Raw genomic sequence first — 23,551 nt, forward strand, 5'->3', positions numbered from 1 at the left:
GAGGGGGAGAGGGAGAAAGGGAATGGAAGAGCCAAAGAGAGAGGGAGTGAAAAAGAGAGACGTCTTGAACAGAATTGCAAGGACAAAACAAAAATCAATTTCTATACACTATTGTATTGCCGTTAAAATAGAGACCATGGTCAGGCAAAGTAATGCATGTATATCGCTGTTACGTTCGCCCTTCGCAAATTTTAGTATGAAACAATGTTATTTGAATTGCCTTGGGTTGGTTTCTTAAGATTCATTTGATCGTGCTCTGGATTGACTTTGCAAAAAAAAGGTAAATGTGCAAATGAGAGAGGAATATGGAGAGTGGGATTCAAAGGTGAGCATTTTTGCAGAGAGATATGCCTTTTCAGAAACAGAGCATATTACGTAAGCGCCGGTAAAACTCACTTAAAATACTTAGAATTTGACAATAAACCAACGAATTAACAATATTTTTAAATATGTCATATTATTAAAATCATTGAAGAGAAAAAAAAAGGATAAAGATGATGAAACGCTCTAAAGTCTGCTGCACTTTACTTTTCTTTATCTTTCTCTTCCTTACCCTCTCTCTCTCTATCTCTCTTCCTCTCTCTATCTCTATCTCCCCCTCTCTTTCTCTCTCTATCCATCTCTCTCCCTTCCTCCCTTCCTCTCTCTCTCTCTCTCTCTCTCTCTCTTCTCTCTCTCTCTCTCTCTCTCCCTCTCTCTTTCCCTACTTCCCTTTTTATCTTACTGAATTCTCTGGATATATCGTTGGACTAATCAGAAGTTTGGAGTAAGGTGTAGGTCCATTTTCATTGCTCCTGTTCGTATACAAATATTCGACCATGAGCCCCACTAAAGTGTTCTTCTGCAATGAATCCTCCCCCCCCCCCAAAAAAAAAAAAAAAAAAAAAAATGTGTTTGAAGACAAATAGAAATATTGATGAAAGAATACAAAATTTAGGTTTTCTGGGTATATAACAGAAAACCCAAATTATGTATTCTTTTATCTATATTCGTCTTCAAACACATTTATTTTTAAAATGCTTGCAGAAATGTGTTTTAAATGACATCCTCTTTCACATTATGATACAATTAACGTGAAATTTCGCCATCAAATTTGTTGGGGCTCCCAACACTTTAGATAACTTTTGAATGTACGTGAGTAATTACTTTTCTGAGCTGCAGATCGTATGTAAGCGTCAGCGTAACAATATCACTGCGCAGTGTGATAAGGCGCGCCTTTCTTTGTGAGGACTAGCTACGCGCAGAAAAACAATGCCCACTGCGCTTAATTTTCAGTGTGATCATTTGAGTGCGAAAAATGATCAATGAACCTTTCGAAATCATGCTGAAAAAATAATCTGCAAAATAAAGGGAAAATCATCAGCGTTTAAATTAATTTGCAAAGATGGCGGCAGTTGCATCAATGAACCGCCGTCGAGTGGAAACTCCAAGCATGAACGGGGATGCTGAGGCGGATTACGTATTGGCCGAGCAGGAGCTGGGTAAACTGCACCGGGAATATCGCATCCTCAAGGGCCAAAAAAGGTCATATCTTGAGGAGTCGCAAAACATCATCCGGAAACAAAAGTTAGTGATTACATTCATCATAGTTAGATACGATGTGGGGGGGGGGGGTGTAGTATGAGCACTAAATAAAAAAGAAAAAGAAAAGAAAAAGATAAATTTGTTGTTACCATCTTTATTTTAAAACTATTTTTTGGCACCTGACACCACTAGGTCTAACTTAGACCTATGAATGGGGTGACCAAAGTTCGCGGAGATATTTAAAAATATTAGGAAATGTGATATTCGATCAATGATTTCTCATATTTTACACGAATCTTGTCTATTATAATTAGATCAAGGCCTAGTATTACCAAATGTACGGCAAAGATCTTTACTATTGGTGCAACTAAAAAAAATCATATTTTTTCGGAAAGGACGCAAAAGACTGCAAAACTTGCCGATCTTTTGTCAATATTTTCATAATTTCACCCAACCATTCCATACAAAATTTCGACTCTTAGTAATCTTAGGTTCGTATCAGATTTTCGATTCTCACCTATTTCTTGAGATAGTGAACTAAGGACTAAGGTCACATCACCATATTATATTGAGAGAGAGAAAAAGACAGAAAGATAGAAAGAGACGGAGAAAGAGACGGAGAAAGAAACAGAGAGTGGGGCAAAGGATCTCCTTTGTTATGCTTTGTATCTCTCATTAGATTATAAATTGTAAGACTGTATCACCCCCTCCCCCCCCAAAAAAAAAGGGGGGTCTAGTCTAGTGTCTAATGAACTAATAATCATTAAGGGACAGCGTCAAGGAGATGGGGGAGGGGGGCAAGAGACGTCACCCCTGGATAAACTGCATGTAAATATTTTTTTCTTCTTTGTCATGTACAAAAGTGGTCACATCAAATCATTAAAGGATGAACGATCAGAAATGGACAAAATATTTTTTTTCTTCTTCTTTGTCATGTACAAAAGTGGTCACATCAAATCATTAAAGGATGAACGATCAGAAATGGACATGGACCTACGTCTCGCTACCAGCACTAAAGTGTGTGGCAAGGATGGTATTGACGAAGGGCTCATGAAGACACTGTTACAGAACTACATCGAGTATAAAACGCTCTGTCTCAGTGAGAAGGAAGAGATTCGTATGTTAGATAAACAGGTATGTAGGCAAAGTTCTAGAATAATGATTTTTGGGGGCTTGGGAAATTGTGGTTCTTCCTTTTTTTTCTCTATATGTAGCCTGCAAAACTTTATCAAAAATCCTGAACTACCCGAAGATATGTAAAATGAGAGTTATTTCTTATACCAATTTATTGTTATCCCATAATGCTAAAAAATAGATTTATTCGTTAATCTGTTCTTATTACCAAATTCGTGAAACTTATCAAATACATCTTCCATGTATTTTATTTATATCAAATTTTGATCAATCGAGTAAGACACGTTTTTAAAATGGACGTTATTATACTATTCTTACTGAATAACTATACCATAATCATGTTGACCACATGTATCTTTGCTTTGACATTACGTCTGTGATATAGCCAGGCCTAATTTCTTTTAAAAGAAAGAAATTCTGCTCTTCGATTCACAGGCTGCGAATGAATTTACGAATAAAAGCATTTTAAAAGGAATAAGTAAGTACATGTACATTAAGTGCTATTCTGTTGCTATGTCGGTTAGGCACGGATCTTTGAAGGAGCCCAGAGGAAGTACCATATGGAGACTAAAGGCCGATCTGAGATGATTCGTTACCAGCTTAATGCTCCCAAGCGAACCAGAGTTATGGAAAACAGACTCTACCGGGTAAGCTAGCTAGCCGCATACAAATTTCCCTTGGCAAGGCATCAATATGCATTTCCCACTCTAGACCCAGGTCAGGTGAATCAGGATAATTCCCTGCTCGCTTGAAGGAGATGGAAGCTGGATAATAGGATCGGGGTCTCGTCTATAACGTAGATCAGACGCTTTATCTCGGGGGGGGGGCAATATAAATCTGCAAATTGTTAATATGCCCGTTATTTAGCAAGCACATTGTTGAACGAATAGGAATTGCGACCCGGAAAAGATAATTTAAGTAAGAGGAGAAAGTCTTTAAAGTTGATATCTTACAAAATAATATGCACCGAAAAATTTGCTAAGTAACTTGACTCCGTTTCACTGGAGTTTGTTATTCTCTGCATGTGGCTGGACAGAAATATCTTTAATAGCAAAGAATGAAAGACAATCAGATAGATTGCTGTGTACAGATAATTGGCGAGTTTCTGAGTAATAATAGTTAGTGATTGCATGGTGAGACTCAACAGACTTTGTATAAATTAGTCCACAGTTACCTTCAACAAGGCGCTCCGTAAGAACAGCGATCTACGAGACAGGATCGAGGAGCTGAAACGGGAAGGGAGGTCCTACGACGGTCTCTACCGGAAGATGTGCTCTGAACAGAGTGACCTCAAGGTCGAGATGAATGACATCATCCAGCAATCTACCTCGGCATACGATTCAGGGTAACATCAGAAACACCTTCATCCGTAGTCCGTAGTAATGAAACAATAAACCAGGGGGCGTTTCATGAAACAATTAGTCCGACTAATATCATGTTCACCAACAATTTAGTCAGCGCTGACTAAATTTGACCAATCACAGGCCTGAAAAATAGTCGGTGACAAAAGAATTGTCGGTGAACATGATATTAGTCGGTGAAAACCACCGACTAATTGTTTCAAGAAACGCTCCCCAGGGCGTCGAGCAATTAATTATTCAGACCTGGGAAACTCCAAAAGAGTACTGGTAAATTGAAAAAAGCTTTGGTAAAAAATTTCATTGCAGCGAATTTTACCTTTTTTCTTATTGTCAATAAGAAAAAAGGTAAAATTCGCTGCAATGAAACGTCAACACAACTATTTGAAAAAAAAAGGCTTCAGTAAAAATTAAAAATGTTTGAAATGACTGATTTGATCTCAGTACAGTGAAACATCAATTTATGTAATACTCTCATGTCTAAAATCATATGAAAATTTACTTCTCAATTTCTAATCGCAATCGTAGCTTAATTAAGAGCGTTCGATGGCCACGAAAAAAAGTATTTTTATAGAAGAAAATATGCACTGAGCGATAGATACAAAATCACTATAATATTATGTATAACTAGAAATAACGAATTTAACTCGCGATTTCTATAGTTTATTAGGATTTGTGTTGAATAAGATGCAACTTCGAACATCAAACACAAGCGAAGCCCTTAATGCCCGATTTTAAATAGTTAAAGTCTTGGTCCAATGCTGATCACGTCTTAATCAATTTCTCTTCGTTTGGAAACGTCCATGCAGAGACGAAGCTCAAAACAAAATGGATGCTCTCCGTGAGAGGAACGAAAAGGAACAGAATATATTCAACGTCGAGATCAAATCTCTTCAGAGAATTGTGGATCATGAGAAGAAGCTGAAAGCGTTCAAGAACGTCAAGGCCCAGGATAGGGCTGAACATCTCAAGGCTACGAATAAAGAGCTTCAAAGAAGAAAACAGAGTAAGATAGTCATTCTGTAACGAACATGCTCTTGTGGTATCTTTTTAAAAGATGAATACGTTTAGGAACGTCTTCGGATGGTGACGTTAAAGGTCGGTCCTCAGACGTAAATAATCATAATCTGATTGATTGATACACGTCTGTAAAAATCCAATTACACACAAGGGAAAATTAGACAAAATTGTTATAATTACAAATATTTTGTATACCACTAATCATATTTTGATTACTGGTACAAACATGTTATTTTTCGAATGGTAAAACTCATTTGTAAAACTAAGGATTAACTATCATTTTATAATGAATATAAAGAAAAATTACAAGATCCTGAAGGAAAATTTATGAGGGAGGGCAGCGCCGGAGCATTTGGAAACTGTTTTAAAACCACTATTCCTCTACATTTATCCCCGAATTAGAGTTTAAATTTGAGAAAATTGTTTTCTTCTTATTCCCTTAATTTATCCTCTCTATTTTGTGGTGTTTTCACCTTCTTCAAGTTCGTATGCCAGTTTCTGTCCCCATTTAAATACGCTGCAGTTGGCGAACAAATTCCATCTACTTCTATCTCTAATGATGTGCCGAGGTAAAAAGAGTTTTCACTATTAATAAGAAGTCTTTTAAAACAATAAACCTTAAGACTTACGTCTAATAATGTTCCTTTTGTCTCCCCAGCGCATGGGCATGTTGACCCAGACGAGGCGAATATATGCACCCTGGAGCTGTCTTTTATTCGGCTCCGAGCGGCTACGGGCGAAGCAGACCTCGACAAACTCGTCCGTCAATTCATCTACCGAGAGGGACTCAATTTCGCTCTCTTCAATTACATCAACGAAGTCAACGACGACATCGAGCTTCTTCAAGAGCAGATCAAGAACACCGAGAATTTTAGGAAGAACTTTAAGAGCCACGGTATGACGTTGGTGGGAGAAAGGCTCAACATGGTGAAGCGATTGGAGGTGAGGTGACAAATTTTGGCTTTAGGGTCTTATAGGTCTTTTTTGTGAGTGAGAGAAAACGCTAAACAAGAATATGTTCATACAGTCAAACCTGCTTTAGTGACCACCTGTCTACAAAGACTGTCTACAAAGGCCACATTTTTTGTTTCCCTTGAAAATGGTTTCTCATTGAATCATGACTGTACTAAAGGAACCTGTCTACAAAGACCACTTTTTGTGTTTCCCTTGGGTGGTCGCTATATACAGGTTTGACTGTATTATATCGAGTAGTGAGACACAGTAACATTGCTAACACCGTGACCCCTCCCCTCTTCCAATCGAATCGGAAAGAGAGAGAAAGAAAGGGACACGGAAAATGCAACATGAAAAGAAGACCCACTCCCCTTACTCAACTGGCTTTTATCGCATCATGATTATGGCCGATCCCCCAATACAATCATGATTATGGCATTTTGTAGACTTGTCATTATTTCAAAAGAATTTTCACGTACTAAGAAATGTATGCTTACGGTTTTTCTATCAACTCAGTCATATTACTTGCATTTTTATATCAATTTCCTTTTGGGTCAGGAGAAGGCTAATTCTGTCACCAAGACGGCTAACGGTCTGGAAGGGAACGTCAAGAAAGTTCGTAAGCGCCTTCACCACCTGATGTCTGCAGTTGCGAGCATTGTCCGAAAACTGGGCTGCGACCAATCGCAAGTCGCCAGTCGGCTAGGAAGCCGAGACGGCATAACAGCGTTCGATGCCATGGCCTATCTGGGTCTGATTGAACAGACTATGAATCATTTGCTGCTAATCGAAAAATGCAGAGAACATAAGGCATGTTGATTTATTTTTTATTTTTAATCATTACAATATTAAGAATTTCGAAAATAAGACAAATCGTATGCTACAGACTGTGGGATTGTCATACAAGATTTCAAATTACATGTCATAATTCTAGTGTGGTCCATTCAGTTGATAGACTTTACTTTACTTATTTTTTTAAACAAAAATAGTACTTATATGATTAAATTATGTGCAACCGAAGCAACAGAAGTGCGCATCGGTAGTAGGACAATTAAATCAGCAAACAGTAAAAGGCAATATCAGGTGAACTTCACAGCTCGTATAATGATGTGGAAAACCTCAACTCTGTGGGTCTACATTAAACGATGATAGAAAGAAAAAGAAGTTTAGGTATTAGTATTAAAACATCTCGACGTGAAAAGATAATGAAAAGAATTTCTAAAAAATCTATGTTTGTATACTTCTAGGCCTATACGATTTATACTTTCGCTTTGATTTCACAGATATCCACCATGCCTAAACCTGACGATAAACCGGGTGGTAATCAAGATGGTCCTAAGGCTGCTGGGAGTGTGATCATGCCGAGGCGTGAACCCGTTCAGACTGTTGAGGTCACCATTAACCCACCTACAATCAGGTACATGCATGGATCATAATTATTTCTGTAAATTCACATCCGATTCCCTGTACTCAACAAAGAATAACAGCGAATACCATAATAATAGATTGTCGGCAAAGATAGAACTTGGCCTTAAAGTTATGTAAGTGAGCACAACAGGCAGTGGCGTAATGAGCAAAATCTTTTGGGGGGGGCAAACAAAATCCGGTATCATAAACAAGAATGATTTACAAAAAAGTGAGAAAATTACCCCGGAATATCATGTCATTTCAGCAACATAGATAACAGACCAACCAGGATCCGCCCCCCTCCCTGGATATCCCGACCAGGCACAACAAAGTTTATTTGTCAATTCTAATAATACTTAACAACTACATCTAACCCCCCTCCCCGAGCGTATCTTCTAGTTTGGGAAGTTGGGAAAGTATAACCTGAAAAAACCTCTTTATCCATGAAATGGACTCTTAATTTCAGTGGTGTGGCCCCAATTGAAAGGAACGAAAAAGAACGAAAGGTGATAACGAGATAAGAGAATGGGAAAATGACGGGACATTAAGACGATAGAGCCCCATCCGGTGCCCTCCCCTCTCACCTATATGGCCTTTTAAATGTGTTTAATTTTCCAGGTATCGGGCCGGTGCCCCCCCCCCCCATGATTCCAGAGGCCCCTCAGTGGCCGCCGGGATCATTCTACGCCAATGTTTAATCTGATAACATGATCAATTTTATTTCTTTTTATTTCAACAGAGATGAGGTGGACACGGTCGAGTGTTCTTCCTCTGCCGAGGTACTGAATACAAGCGATCAACCTCTCACTTTGGAGCAGGTTAAGAGGAAGGTCACCCGCAGACTGCAGAGGCTAGAAGCCCAGCAGAGCCGGACCAAGAGCAGCAGGAAACCAAGCCAACCAAAGGCCACACAGAAATCGACAGATGAATCAAAGAATGTCGCGTCGGCGTAATGGATGTCGTCCACATTACAGTGGTGCCTTTACAAAAGCTTTTACTACCTAGCAAAACATGGAGCTCGAGGGGGACTGGGGTGGGGGTGCATGAATGAGTTAGCCAGGAGGGCCAAGACTTGGGGGAAAGGGCCAAAGGGGAGTACACGATTGGTACATCATAGGAACATGATGAGTACATACGATGATGGAGGACCAATCTGCAAAACATGGAGGGCAGGGCAGTCGTGTTACTGTTTTATAGATCATGTGAAAATCAAGCATATCATGAACCGAATCATACATTCAAATGAATTCGACTCTGCGTTCTCTGCATTGTTTATTGAATAAAGTATATTGAATGTCAATGCACTCACCATTGCATGTTGTATTTTTTAGCTTCCTTGTGATTGTGGCGTTTGAAAAACAATTTTTGTTTTGTTTGTCCAGAGGAGGAGGGAATTGATGCCCTTCTTTCGATCATTGACATTCGCATCATTGAGAGAAAAAGAATAGTAAAAAAAGAATAAATTCGAACAATAATGATGTCCTCGATCATGAATGATGACATCAGGGGTTTGGAGTATCAAATCGGTTCATCGCTCGCAGTGCTCGGCCATTGTGGACCTTGATATTTTAGTTTCTCGTTATTAGAAAAAATGAATTCTGAAGAAGGAAAAAAAATCTTCGAAACTTTCAAAGGAAGGTAGATGAGATCCTTCATTGTATCATTAACCTAAAAGAGAGGTCCATGTTTATATGTACAGTGCGTCCCAGAAAAAAAGAAACCGAGAATCATCGATGTTTCATTATACCTCAATCACAATTATATTTAATAAATGACATATATTTGTAAAGCTTAGATCCCCTCTTTCGTTTGATGCAACTCATATGATGCATATTTCACGCATGAGTGATTAAAACAATTTGAAGAGAGGTTACCAAAAAGTCTTTTTGGCGGGTGGTATCTGAATTTCAAAGAGAATATTACATTTCTAGAAAGTTCATTATCTGCCCTTTCATAATTATGACACCTCAATCGAATTCGTTTTCACTGGCTGCCCGCCGTAGCGACAAACAGCGTTGACAAAAGACTTAACTCCGTGTCGTTAACGACCAGCCATGCATCAAGTCTTTCGTCTTCTTTGTGCATGGCTGATCGTCAACGAAACGGAGTTAAGTCTTTATTTGTCAACTCTGTTTGCTAGCATATAAGGTCACAACCATTACAAAATAGGATTGGCAAATAGTTGCTCATCTTCGCAAAGACTGTCGCTAATATTTGCTTACAGTCGCTAGTAGTCGCCAACTGCCTTTCGCAAACACTTTCGCCAACATTCGCTCAACTTTGTTGCTAATTGTCGCAAAACATCGCTTAAAGTCGCTAAATGTCGCAGAGGCGAACCCTGACCCTGACCCTGAACCCTGACCCTGACCCTGGCTCAGCCGTACATACACTACGTGCATGTTCTGTAATATTTACATGACTTATTCACATAATTGCGACTTAATTAATATTTTCCTATTGACATTACTGTTTACTAGGTTAATGATTATATTTATTTTGCAAACGAGTATTATTTCTGTAACTGTTCTGTATAAATGTTTTAAACGATGTAAATATGTTCATTCAGGGCCCCATGGAAGACCACTACTTGTTGGTGAATGGGCTACCCTGTCAAAATATTAGAAATAAATAAATAAATAAATAAATAGTCGCCAACATTCGTCAGAAAAATTGGCGAATCCAAAATCGCAACCGTTCAAGCATTCGCCGCTCAGTGAGATACCCCCCCCCCCACGTGTTCACATCAGAGAGCACAATTGCCCCGAGAAAACGAGTCAGTTTATTAGAGATGATAGCAACGATACAACTTTGTAGAAAAATATGGAATGTGCCGACTGATTGGTAAGCGTTATATACGTCATTCATATAATCAGTGATTGGTTACAAGTGTGTCACACAGAGGCAGCCCTCCCGGGGGGCTTCTTCTTCTTATCGAGTCACTACACAAGTCCCGTCCAGTGGTCCACACAGGCTTTGGCACGGCAATTAACGGCTTCCAGGTCATCTTGGGTGCATGGCTCTGGCAGGAGTGGGCAGACTAGCAGGTGTTCCATTGTCTGTTCCTGGCCGCATTCACATGCCGTTTGTTCGTCTCCTAGACCCCACCTCTGCATTAGGACTCTGCATCGACCGTAGCCAGTTCTTAGGCGGTTGAGGCTAAGCCAGGTAGGCCAAGTCTCACTGGAGCCGGTTGCGAGGGATTCCTTCGGGCTGAGGGAGAGTTTATGTGGAGTTGTCTGAAGGTGGTTAGACCACAAAGTCATCCTTTGGTTGTGAGGGCTAGTATTAAGAGGCTCTACCGAGTGCAGAAAGCTGTGTCTGGATTTGAGCCGCTTGCCCACTGGCTGTTGTTCGAAGAGTGGGTGGAGTGGATTGTTTTCTTGTTTGTCCTTTTCTTTCTGGGACAAGACCAACCTTCTGACGTGTGGAGGGGCAATACCGCAGAGCAGGTAGATGTCTTCTACTTTAGTTGGCCTTAGGCATCCAGTGATCGCTCTACAAGCTGAATTTAGAGCTGGGTCAATCTTGGGTGCATGGGCCGACCTACTCCATACTGGTGATGCATACTCCGCAGCAGAGAAGCAAAGCGCGAGGGCTGTCGTCCGGATTGTTGTGGCATCAGTCCCCCAGTTGGTGTTGGCTAGCTTCTTGAGGATGCTGTTGCGGGCTCCAACTTTTGCCTTTGTGTTGGCAATGTGGTTCTTGTAGGTAAGGGAGCGATCGAGTGTGACGCCTAAGTAGACTGGGTTGGGAGTGTGCTTCAGCCTTTTCCCATACCAGCTGATCCTTAGTTGATGGTTGGCATCCCTGTTCTTGAGGTGGAATGCGCTTATCTGAGTTTTATCAGGGTTAGCTCTCAGGTGGTTGGTCGCATAGTATGGGATGAGACCGGCCAGGGCATCACTGAGGGACTCCTCCAACTTCACAAAAGACTGGTTCTGGGTGGCGATGCAGAGATCATCGGCGTAGAGGAAGCTCCTGGTGTTTGGGTGGATCGGTTGGTCATTCGTGTACACGTTAAAGAGTAGAGGGGGCAGAGGGGGCAAAATGCCCCCCCCCCCCACTTTTTCAAGCACCCGAAAAGTGCCCCTTTAATTTTGTAAGAAGTGCCCCTTTTTAAATAGGAATATTGCCCCTTTTACTTTGAAAAGTGCCCCTATTAATTTGTAAAAGTGCCCCTTCCCCTTTTCACCTCTGATAAGTGCCCCTTTTATTTTCACACGTGCCCCTTTTCCTTCGACAAGTTCCCATTTTCCTTTGACTATTTATTTACGGTTGGGTAATGTTGGCCGCGTGATTTGACCTTTCGCGCAGATTGTTATGCGCAACTTATGAGTGTGCGCATGATTGTGTAAGTGTACGTGTACGTACGTGTGAAGGATTTATGAAACTTGAAACCAATTTGGAATTTTTAATGTTAATAATGTTAAGTGTTATATTGTTGAAATATTTATTTTTTAACTGCTGAAGATTGGAACTTACCAGATGATTATTGTTTAATTTGAACTTTTTGGACTGTTCAAGCACGAAATGACAAGGCGGCAGGAATGGCTACAGCGGGTAAGACAACTTGAATTCTTTAACTTTTACTGCAAAATCTTTAAACAATCAATGAATATGATGATGATTCACAGCATATTTTGTATGGCGCCATTTATCTGTTTCATAAAACATTCAAAGGGGCGAGCTCCTCCAATAAAGTTAGCATTTAAATGTCTGTAGGAAGATGTGAGTTTTGAGTGAAGCTTTGAAGTGGTCAAGGTTGTCAATTTCGCGAATAGATGATGGGAGGGAATTCCACAGGCGAGGAGCAATAGAGGAAAATGAATGAACTATATAAAACAAATATGCCTTTATTTGAGTCTCTGGGTTAAATTAAAATTATAATGGTCCCTCAACAGTGAGTGCAATAGTGCTATTTTACTTCGGGGCTATGCGCCTCAGCAAAATAGCACTATTGCAGCTCACCTTGGGCCGATAGAGTTTTAACCAGAGCCTCTCATAGTTATATAGACTCTACACTCTGTTTTTGCTCTTATTCAATGTTTATTTGACTATGCTAACCCTGCATGGTATAGTAACATAAACAAGTCAGATCGAAAGAAGTTGAAGATTATACAGAACAAAATGGTGAGATTTATCAACTGTTCTGGTCCAAGAACTCATGTTGGCTACAGCGAACTTTCTAAAGCTGGTTTTCTTGAAGTCGACCAAAGATCAAAACAACTCGTATTGCATCATGTGCATAAAATATATCATACTAGGTCGAATCATTATATTCGATCCAACTTCGATCTTGTTACTGACGTACATGATTATAATACAAGAAATAGACGATTCAACTTTAACTTACCTGAAAGAGTAGGTAGTATTGGAAATTCGTTTTATTACAATGCCATAAAACATTGGAATTCCCTTCCCAATGGTGTAAAAGAAATAGGAAACTATGATCATTTTAAGAGGAAATTAAAGGAATACCTAATACTTGACAGTCAGAGAAGAGAAGTGAATGACATGTTATATGATTGAAATTTTTATTCTTCTGTCGGTTCATACTTTTTCATGTTGTATATACTTATGTTTTCGTACGTTATAGAAATTCTACAAATTCATCATTATTTTCCTCTCCTTCCTTCTCCTCTTTTTCTTCTTCTCCTTCTTCTTTTTCTTCTTGTACTTAATATCATTTCTATCATCAGTTTAATGTTGTTATTATTATTATTATCTTTAATAAGTAGTTCTTTTAATTTTCTTATCTGTCTGTAAATATTACTATTTTAACTTATTAATTTTATACATGTCTGTAAGGGACCCTACTGGAAATAAGCTCTCGAGCTTTCGTGGGTTATCCTGTTCAAGTTGACTTTTTTTGGATCTGTTATTATTGCATATTGTTGTATGTTGGAAGCTTGTCGAATAAAAATCAATCAATCAATCAATTTGTATACAATGAGGTAGATACTGAAACAAAACAGTAGAATATTTTGATAGACCTATAATATCATCTTTTAACTAAAATGTATAGTTTTCCACAACGTAAAGCGGGTTTTTATAAATTATTAAAACGTAGCATATTATTGTAACAATATAGTTTGGTGGTTATGTTATCATTCATCTCTCCTCCCCCCCCTTGATCCCCCCCTCTCTCTCTCTCTCTCTATCACTCTTTTTTCTCTCTCTCTCTATCTTTCTTTCTCTCTCTCTCTCTCTCTCTCTCTCTCTCTCTCTGTCAGTCTGTCTTTTCTTTTCCCCCTTTTCATAAACAGTTTCTTCTCCTCCTTCCCCTTCTTAGTGCGCTGTCTCCTTATACCCTCCCCCTATTCATGACAAAGAAAACTATGTCCCTATGGTCCCCCTCTTTTAATGTCCCCCCCCCCCTTAAAAAAAATCATGTGGGCATCAGAAGGGGGCATCGATCCGCCGCCCTAGCCATCCCCTTTAAAGTGACTCGGTAACATTGTTGAAGGTTTATGAAAAAACTGCGTAATTTTTGTATGAAATGTTACTTATTATATTCCTTCTAGGCTTCTACTCTACTAACATGCAAACAATTCTCAAACCACAAAGATATTCATGGTTTTCTTTGAAGGCGTCACTGTGCAACATCCTTTAACAGTTAATTCTCCCAACCATTTTTGAATTTTCCCAACCGTTTTCCATGAAAATAAGACATACGACAGGCTTTTGAAAAAAAATTCAACACTTTTCATTCATCGCTATAATGTAACGATTTACATTCACCTAAAATGTAATTAAATTGTAAAAATACAGTTGAGAGAATTAAGGAATCGATCAGATCAATTTTCTCCAATTGTTATCATTAATAATGGTCTGTTTTCACTTGAACATTCAAATTATATTTAATTGTACATCTCCATGGATCTTGGAATGTAACAGTTTTCAAACACTATACCATATAAGTCCGTAACTCCATTTTATCCTTTCACCTCTCAGGGGCGGATCCAAAATTGCAGGGAAAAAGCTAAGAAATATATATATTTTGTTGTTGTCATTTGGTTTGGTTTATTGAAAAATCATATCAAACAAACAGCTCGCAGGTTGAAAATGTTCAATTTACAAACAAGTTAAAAATATAGAGAGATATAAACATATACAAAACTAAAATAAAATATTCACATAAAATAATGTTCAGCTTACGCATTCAAAAATGCAGAATGTACCACAGAGCATTTTAAGGTTCAAATTGTTCCCGTAAAGGCTTCGCGCTCGTAATTTCGTAAATTTCACGCCCCCCCCCCCACCCCCCACCCTGGAAAATCCTGGATCCTCCCCTGCCTCCTGACGCACTTGTATTTGACAAAACTTTCTAAAAAATCACACGCTGATTGGTCGAAAGTTTTTTGCATTGCATGTCAAATCTGACTCACCAAGGATATACAAAAAATGAACCATAACCCAAAGGAAATCATATAAAATCAACAAAAGTAGATCTTATTTTTATACATGTAGGTATGCATTCATCTGCAATTAAATTTCCTATAAATTAGGTGATTTTTTTTAACCTTTTAGAAATTCGCGAGCTTGCTAGCTCGGGCAGCGAGCGCCGATCTTTGCTCTCGATCGCTCGCGCATTTTCGCGGAATTAGAATTTTGATTGATTGTAATCATGGCGGACGAGGAGACGAAATCCCGAGACGATGTTGTGTCTCCTGTGAACGACAGCGACTTAGAAAGCCAAGATGACAAGGAAGAAGTATTTCTCCTGGAGAGTGACTCCGAAGATGATTCCGACAGTGAAAGGAAACCAGTGGATTCGGTGCAGGCGGAAAAAATAGAGCGGAAAATGCCGGGGATAAATCCGAGAATCGACCAGTCATTGTCAGACATAGTGGTGGGTATTGTTTTTGACATAACGTGTCCCCACATATCGCTATCTGTGTCAGTTCAAACAAGGAGTAACTCCTTGGTTCAAATCAACGTTTAAAGGGAAACTATGAAGTTCAATTTATTACTGTCCCGTTGATTTTTCTGACTCTTGATGTAAATGTGATTACTGCAAGATATCATTGGATTAAAGAGTACCATACCATAACATACATTTGATTCAGATCTAAAGTGAAAAACTTGAGTAGAGTAAAGGAGCCCGTAATCGGCCAGCTCCCGTTTTCGGCCGATTGGTTGGATGCAAGGTAAAATCACTCTAAAATACATCGCATAATAGCGTAACACATATCCCACACATACCATACCATGCCAGTGTCACTGAAGAACCACATTTGCAATGAAAAATATATCCTAAAATATCACATTTTAGCGATGTAATCGCCGGTCCCGCTACCCGAATCTGAAAAATTGAGTATCTTACGCGTGTCTGTAAGAAATATGGGTACCATAAAATGAGCTTTATTTCAAGTATTTTTCAGATTTAGAGCCCGATTTTGTGCTGGTCGCAAGCTCAAAAGTATCTCATCGCATGTATTAAATCAATGCAGCCGCACACCGCGACGCACACACGATATCTCTGTCTAATTCAGATTCCAACTTCCGATCACCGCTGTGCCTGTCTTCGGCCAGGCGAGCACCAGGGAGCTCAGGCGTGGGATACCTGCTCCGCCCGCTTGTGCTGTACATCAGCGCGGAAACGCACGGCGCGCGCGAGCGCTTCCTATTGACTTTGTACATGCGGCCGTAAACTGAAACGCTCGGCCGATAACCGGCTCCAAAACAGTGAAAATTGAAATGAATATTGTCATGGCAATTCGTGATTTTTTTCTGGGATTCTTTTTTTGTTTAAATAATAATAATATTTGCTTCATGATTTGAACAAGAAATGATAATAAATAGGAAGTAAAGAGTCCTAAAAATAGGATTTTGTCTTAAGTGGCCGAAAACGGGCTCCTTTACTCTAGAATCTAGAAATCTAGGTCTAGTTCTAGGATGATTATTCAGCATGTAGAACTTTCGGCGCTAGTTTGTAGTTTAGTTCCGTATCCATTTTTTTAGCAGTTTAATATCCATTCTTAGCAAATGAATTTTAGCCCAGTTTTTAACTAATTTAAATCGTAATCATATATTGCATTTTCCACCTGAATTTGGATCACATCCGACATCGGGAAACCTTCGTTTAGGGCTTCGAAGTCGACGTCGTCGCTCAGTACCATCTCTACGCTGTAGTCCTGCACCTCAAACTGAAGCTATCAGTCCAAAATTATGCAGACTTCTCTTATGCGCGATACCATAAACCATACGAGAAGTTTGCATAATTTTGTACGGATAGCTTTAGTTTGAGGTGCATGACTACAGTGTTGAGACGGTACTGAGCGACGACGTCGACATCGAAGCCCTAAACGAAGGTTTCCAGATGTCGATTGTGATCCAAATTCAGGTGGAAAATGCAATATATGATTATGATTAAAATGAGTTAAAAATTGGGCTAAAATTCCTTTGCTAAGAATGGATATTAAACTGCAAAAAAAAATGGATATGGAACTACACTAGCGCTGAACTTTCCGCATTGAGCGCTGTGCAATTAGTTTATGCTCTCCCTTTGGTTGAGCCGCTCGAGGGGCTTCAAATTTAAGTGAGAGAGATCTCTGAATTTAATTGAGAGAGGGCTCACTCAAGGCTCACACTACGAACATGACTGACAAAGAAAGCGGACAAAATATACAGTTCCTTAGGTAGACAAAGGAACATCCCTTCACTGCTATTATGTAAACATGTGTAGAACAGGTGTCACTTGCATATTCACCTTTTTACACAATAGCAGTGAAGGGATGTTCCTTTGTCTACCTGAGGAACTGTATATTTTGTCCGCTTTCTTTGTCTGTCATGTTCATAGTGTCACTTAATAAAGAGCGCAAAGCTGACAATGCCATTACGTAAATCATGTCATGCTTTAAACGGGCGACGCACTTCACACATAATTAACTGACGCACACTCACTGACTCAGCAAGAGAGCATACTGTAGGTACACACATAAAATAGAAAAATCAACCAACATTTCAGTACAACTTGCAAGTTTGTACCTTAAATATGATGAAAATGAGAATATAAATAGGCCTTGTCAGTAGTTTTGGGGTGTATAATTAGCAGACATTGGTCCAGCAGAGAACATTCCTAAGCAGAGGCTACGGAGAGGAAACATGAACATTTATATTTTGGATTATATTTTGGGCTAGTGACAAGTGTGCTTTCACACAGCCACTGCACTGCTTCATTCTGTCAAACGCCAAATGCGCCATTTTCATTGGTTTTTCTCATACTCACTCAATGGGCATAAACTCCACACATATCTTGCGTGCGAAGGAACGAAGCATGCCTCTAGCAACCCTTGCTCAAGTTACTGTCAGGAGATTACTCAAACCAGATTTGTTTTCCTTTTCTTGTGGGTCTACTGGGACATGTGCTGTGTGATTTTGTCAAACATTATTTTCAGCATTAAAAAAAAGTAGAAAAGGTATAAAACTGTAATGTATTGGCCATAGATGGCAGTATACATCTATCCTGACTTCACTGCTTGCACAATACTGTGATGAATTTGGTATAAATTCTCTTGTTCACCTAAACCTTGTTTTTAACCAGGATTCCACAAACTGAAATACAATAGTTTATGGATTATTCTGATATTTGTGGTAATTCTTGGAAGCCTTTAGTCATTTATTCATCCATTATAACAACAGGCAATTATGCATGTGGATTTTAACTTAATTTAATTGTTAAAACTTTAAACCTACCAAAATCCTAGGAAATTTAGGAGACTAGTGGGGCGTTGCAAAAAAGTTGAGTTACCATCGATTGCAAATATCAATTGCAACTTGCAATCAATCGCAACTTTCTTGCAATGCCCCATAAGAGTTTGCAATCATGCTTTGGTTCCAATCTAGAATCCTATATAATTATAAATAAATTACTACAGAGTTTTTACCACTGATAACCCTTTCTGAAATTCATTTCTTCTTCCTGAATTTCTGATTTCTCAAAGCTTTCATTTTTTATTCCCGGGAAATGAATAATATCTTTCCTTTTTGTATATGAGGTATAAGACTCTGAAATGTTATTATTTTTGTACTTTTTGTGTCATTTTCAGATCTAAATTGGGCCACATTTGGTGTATAAATTACAAATAAAATGTAAGAATTGTAATGTTCGCATTCATTTTATCTTGAGGCATACTGCCAGTTAATGTATGTGTTCATCACTGTACATTTAATGTACATGTAGGTCATGCTCCAAATGATACGGCTATCGGTTGTTTCATTATCAATATAATGCCATAGCTCACCAGCTTCTAACATGGATTGACAGTTTAGTGTACGATATCAGAAAGTTTCAGATATCTCAGACTCAAAAAGGAAGGAAAAAGAATGTCTACTGGAGAGGAAAGAGAAGATCTGTTAAAGGGGGGATAGGCTGATGGTTTGCTGCCCTCTCATGCTTGAACAGTGCTGTTAGTAGAATCAGAGTTAAGTGGCATGGACAAGTAAATTCTCTGAAGGGACTTGCGGTACACAAAGCTGACTGATTTGTGGGAGCTGTATTTCATTAGACTCTTCTCTAACGCGGCAGAACAAAATCAGACCAGCTGTTCTTCTCAGAATTTCAACCGATGGAGTTTTACTTTCACTTCTTCAAAAGAATAGAAATTCATGATATTTCTCAAACAGCTGGCTGTATATTTGTGGGTTTCTCGGCAAGGTTAATGGTCGTGATTTAATTTGTATGATTTTTTTTAAAACAGGAATCGTGTTGAAACAAATCTACTCATGAGTTTTCTGGAAATTCAAAAAACATGACCTGACCAATGTTTGCTTGGAAAATCAATTTTCATTGTCTTTAATATGATATGAATTTGGCAGCTGCCTAAACCACTAATTAATTAAAGCACACTTAATCAGTGAATTGTTCCATGGAGCCTACCGCTACAGTATCTAGTCAAATATAAAATCCATTAGTACGAAATTCAAATTTCCATAAACCATAGAATTAATGTTAACTTAATGATTTTCCATAGATTCTACAAATCTAACATTTCAGATTTCACAAAAAGGCCTATTCTTTGTCACTTTTTGTCCTAATCCTAATCCTAATAGGAGAATGTATCCCATTTCATTGAGGAAATATGAGTCATTATAGTGATAGAAATGGCTTGGAAATGCCAGCAACATCCAATTACTTGCGGGGCGAGACAGATAATGAAAGGAAAGAGGATGACATAAAACTTTCACATGTGGGACTGAGAATTGAATCTATTGAATGTGATTGGAGAGGATGTTTGCATTTTATTAAAACCACTCAATTTGTCTGCTATGCCTCAATGAGACTTGGCAGTCTGTGGGACAGTGGACAAGCTTAGAGAAAGAGACTATTCTCTATGTGCTGTTCGAATGAGTTTCAAAGTTTAAAACTTTCAAAACATTCATATGGATTGCTGATTTGTCCTCAATCTGCTTGATCAACGTAAGAGTGTTCCTCCTGACTTTAAAGTTATATTAGTATAAGTAGCAAAACAAGCTAAAAATGAAAATTGTAGATCATAGTCTCAATTGTTCCACATTTATTGCAAGATATACATGTGCCCAAAATTTCGACATTCTGTCCATAACTTTCAATATATCCTAGTGTATACATCAGAATGAAATTCCAATTCTATGCTCCAATTGCCATTCTGACATGCCGAAACATATCGTAGCTGTTATTTCCTCTGGGGATCGTGTAATTACAAACACGACAGCTGTGCATTTCTGTTTCACACATGCTAATTTACATCACAGCCCGGTATGTAATTTTTTTTTTTCTTCAAAGAGGCAAAACTTATAAATAATGTACAACGGCTTGAAATTGTTGAAAGAAACTTGATAAAAGGTTTTCAGAGGATCACCAAAACTCTACTCTGGCTTTAAAGGCCATCTGTAGTAGTTTGGCTAAGAGAGATTAGACCACCCAGGGTGGTCACTGACAGGTGGCTATCTCATCAACTCAGCTCTCATTAACAGAAGAAAAAGAGGATCATGGGGGACCAGTGGTCACCGATTAAGCATTGTTTTTCTATATAGAGGGAGCAAGTAGCTACAAGTAGTACAGTGGGGCTTTAAAGTACACATTTGAACGGTTGACTTTATCCTCCTTGTTGTATAGCGTTCAACATATACAAACAATTGATGTCCCCCCTGAGACTCGACCTTAAGTAATTGATTGTATGATGTGTATCTTGTCATGCACCCAAGGTATCATGAATGGGTGTCATCATGACAAAGGCTGAGTGGATGTTGGAAGGGAAATGAAGGTGTTAAGCTCTCGTGGGTCGAGTCAGGAAGCAATTGGCAGGATGGGTTGTCACACACACACACACACACGCACACACACTGGCCTAGCTAGAGCCGATGGCACCGTTGCTGATAGCTATGTTCACATGTGATTGTAGCAGTTTTAACTTTTAGTTTGCAAAACCTTGAACTTATATACAATAATCCACAATGGAGGGTTCACATTGGACGGAAAAAACCCTGAAGTATCCAACTACAAGTCGGACAAGCAGTCATTTTTAACTACAAGCTGGTGTAAACTCAAAGTTATTGCATCCACACACTGAACATAGCTTTGAAGTGAGGACCCCTCCCCCTACTTATAGTTATCACACTATCCTTAAAGCCTACATGTATATGCACTAGTTTGGCGAGGAAGGATTTGACCTCCCTGAGTGGTCACTGACAGGTGGTTAGCTCATCAAAATAAGCTCTCAGTTAACATAAGAAATCGGGGATCATGGGGGACCAACAGACAATGATTAGGCATTGTTTGCTATATAGAGGGCGCAAGTAGCTATAAGTAGTGCAGTTGGGCTTTAAGATCACACATGGTTTGTAACTTTGAGTTTACTTGCAAAACTTTCTGTAACCATGAGTGCATCTGCACGATCCCTAACTACAAGATAACTTTGAAGTTTAAGGCCACGACCTAAACTTAAAGTTAATTTACTTGGCTGTCGTGTTAACGTATCTATTGTTGTATAGCACACAGCTGGCCTTACTTTGTCGCAACCGCATCATGGGACTTACCTTGACACTAGGCAGGAATTCCTCTCGCAATCTCAGTCTTCAAGATTCAAGAAAGGAATGCGTTCTCAAAATATTGTTTTTGGTGGTAATAAACAGAGGAAGATAAAGATTAAAAGGATTAGACAGGATGAAAAAGGTCCTCCATGGTAATTGCAGTTTTAAATTTGTGAATTTATTCAAGGTTTAGTTATTTGTTATGTTTAAGGAAATCCAAAATATTCTTTATTTTGGTATCTCTTATAGTCTTGAATAGAACCACACCTATAGATTATTAGCACATAGCACTCTTACCCTGAGGTGAATTAAAAAGGCGATCAACTAATCAATTCCACTTTAATTTTCATTAAAAAGATAATAAGGCAAATTATAAAAAATGTCACACTACTGCATTTGCAAATAATATTTAGAATAGCAAAATGAGGCTGTGGTCAGTCAAAGATGAAAATAGTACAAGTACCTTGATATCATTTGTGTTACCTATGAGTTGAAAAATCAACACTCGAAACCATATTACTGCAGTTAGTGATTTCTTCTAAGACTGCCACAATAAATGCAAGATGTGTTCAAAATATGAATCAGGGAAGTACATGCTGTAAATTAGCTCATCTTTGATACATATGTTTCCAACAAAGTCGTAATGAGTGCTGTATGTTGTTTCCTCCTTTTTCCCCCTTTTCTCCATTTTTCCCTTTCTTTTCCCCTCCGGAATGATCTTAATACTGAAGATACAGCTGTAGATGTATGTTGTGTATAAAGTTCAAACTCTTGATGTGACCTCCTGGAGACCTGCAGAAAAAAAGAGGATGGATAGATTTCTCTTTTTAATTGATACAAAAAGAGAAAAGAGGACAGGAGGAAGGGAAAAGAGTATGCAATAGACTTGAAATTGTACTGTTAAAGCATCAGTTTGAGATACATGTAGAAAGAAAGAGAGAGAGAGAGAGGAGGGGGGGGGGGGAGTGGATATGGAGAATGGGGATATGTATGATTGGAAGGGGTTGAATATGGTTGAGGAAAAGATAAAATTATAAAAGAGTCCGTGTGAGAGAGGCAGAAGTGTTATACAATTTAATGATAACAAAGAGAAATTAATATAAAAAAAAGATGAGAGGTGGGTTAAGAAGAGCAGGGGGGGGGGGGGGGGGCAAAGAAAGAAAGAGAACAGGTGAGAGAATAAGAGTTAGAGGGAGATACATATACACTGTATGTAAGGGTAAGAAGGGAAGAGATCATGGAAAATTGAATTTCAGCGAGAGCGATAGGAAAGAAAGAGTTGTATAATGATGATACACCTGTCCGACGATCATCCCGAGAAGTGACAGCTTTCGAGTGAGTACGACTTCCTGCCAATTCTTGCCAAGATGTCAACTCCATGTTCTAGTTTGAGTGTTATATGGGCCTGAAATAGATGTCATTATTGGTATGTGCTGATAGATATGCTACTCACATGCATTAGTCATCTTGGACCCAACCCTCCATTCTTTGTTCATTTTTTTGACTTTTAGAATGGTAATCCAACATTTGCTGCGGCAACATTCACCTCAGGATTTTTTTCGTCAAAGATACAGGGTTAGGGCTAGGGTGTGATGGTTGTTATAGGGTTTAGGATTAGATTGGATTGGATCATTGGAGTTTTCGTTAGGACTTGAGTTAGTCACTAGTGAAAGAAGGATCCAAAATTTGTTCCCACATCATTCACAGTAGAATTTGTCTTGTCAAAGGTATGATGTCAGGGCTAGGGTAGCTGGTTTTGGGTTAATAGGTTTAGAGGAAGGGCTAGGGTTAGCTACCCCTGGACCTAATACAGTGTTTGATCCAGGGTTGAGCTAGGAATGTGCTCAGTCGATTAGAACATCAACCATTAGATGCTGTACAGGTAACAAAAAGTTGTTATAACAAAGTTGACACTTTTGATAAGAATTTAAATGTTACTGTCGTTATTAAGCTGAACATGGCACATTAAACACAATTGAAAGACGTTTGAGAAACAAACTCAAGGATAATTTTAGTATCCATTGTATTGCCTAGGTAGAAATAATGTTTGGATTTCGTAATATGTAGTGTTTTTTTTATTCAAATGTGTGCCCATTTAAAGAAGTGATGCACAAGACTCTTGATATTGTCTTTGGTTGATT

At 38.8% G+C, this 23,551-nt stretch overlaps 3 protein-coding genes across 4 annotated transcripts in view; all 3 read left to right on the forward strand.

Moving 5' to 3' along the window:
* The first annotated feature begins 1,356 nt into the window (after positions 1-1,356).
* On the forward strand, positions 1,357-6,809 carry LOC115926390 (coiled-coil domain-containing protein 63-like). Its single transcript, XM_030991062.1, has 7 exons — positions 1,357-1,566; positions 2,388-2,658; positions 3,183-3,305; positions 3,822-4,003; positions 4,826-5,022; positions 5,695-5,978; positions 6,549-6,809. The coding sequence occupies exons 1-7, from the start codon at positions 1,385-1,387 to the stop codon at positions 6,807-6,809; spliced, it is 1,500 nt and encodes a 499-aa protein (XP_030846922.1). The 5' UTR covers positions 1,357-1,384.
* Positions 6,810-7,137: 328 nt separating this feature from the next.
* On the forward strand, positions 7,138-8,649 carry LOC115926381. The gene is made up of 2 exons (XM_030991041.1): positions 7,138-7,407; positions 8,137-8,649. The coding sequence occupies exons 1-2, from the start codon at positions 7,283-7,285 to the stop codon at positions 8,348-8,350; spliced, it is 339 nt and encodes a 112-aa protein (XP_030846901.1). The 5' UTR covers positions 7,138-7,282; the 3' UTR covers positions 8,351-8,649.
* A 6,332-nt stretch (positions 8,650-14,981) lies between these two features.
* The window catches only part of LOC754170 (nuclear cap-binding protein subunit 3), a 60,862-nt gene continuing 52,292 nt past the window's right edge, over positions 14,982-23,551 (forward strand). Inside the window, exon 1 of one of the 2 annotated variants that reach the window (XM_030991747.1) lies at positions 14,982-15,249. In XM_030991747.1, the coding sequence (XP_030847607.1) occupies positions 15,025-15,249 (225 nt within the window). In that variant the 5' untranslated portion in view covers positions 14,982-15,024. The remainder of the gene's footprint in view (positions 15,250-23,551) is intronic. The other variant, XM_030991746.1, reaches the window with a different exon arrangement.

This window comes from Strongylocentrotus purpuratus, unplaced genomic scaffold (assembly GCF_000002235.5).
Source record: "Strongylocentrotus purpuratus isolate Spur 01 unplaced genomic scaffold, Spur_5.0 spur5_scaffold_2, whole genome shotgun sequence".
Taxonomy (NCBI): Eukaryota; Metazoa; Echinodermata; class Echinoidea; order Camarodonta; family Strongylocentrotidae; genus Strongylocentrotus; species Strongylocentrotus purpuratus.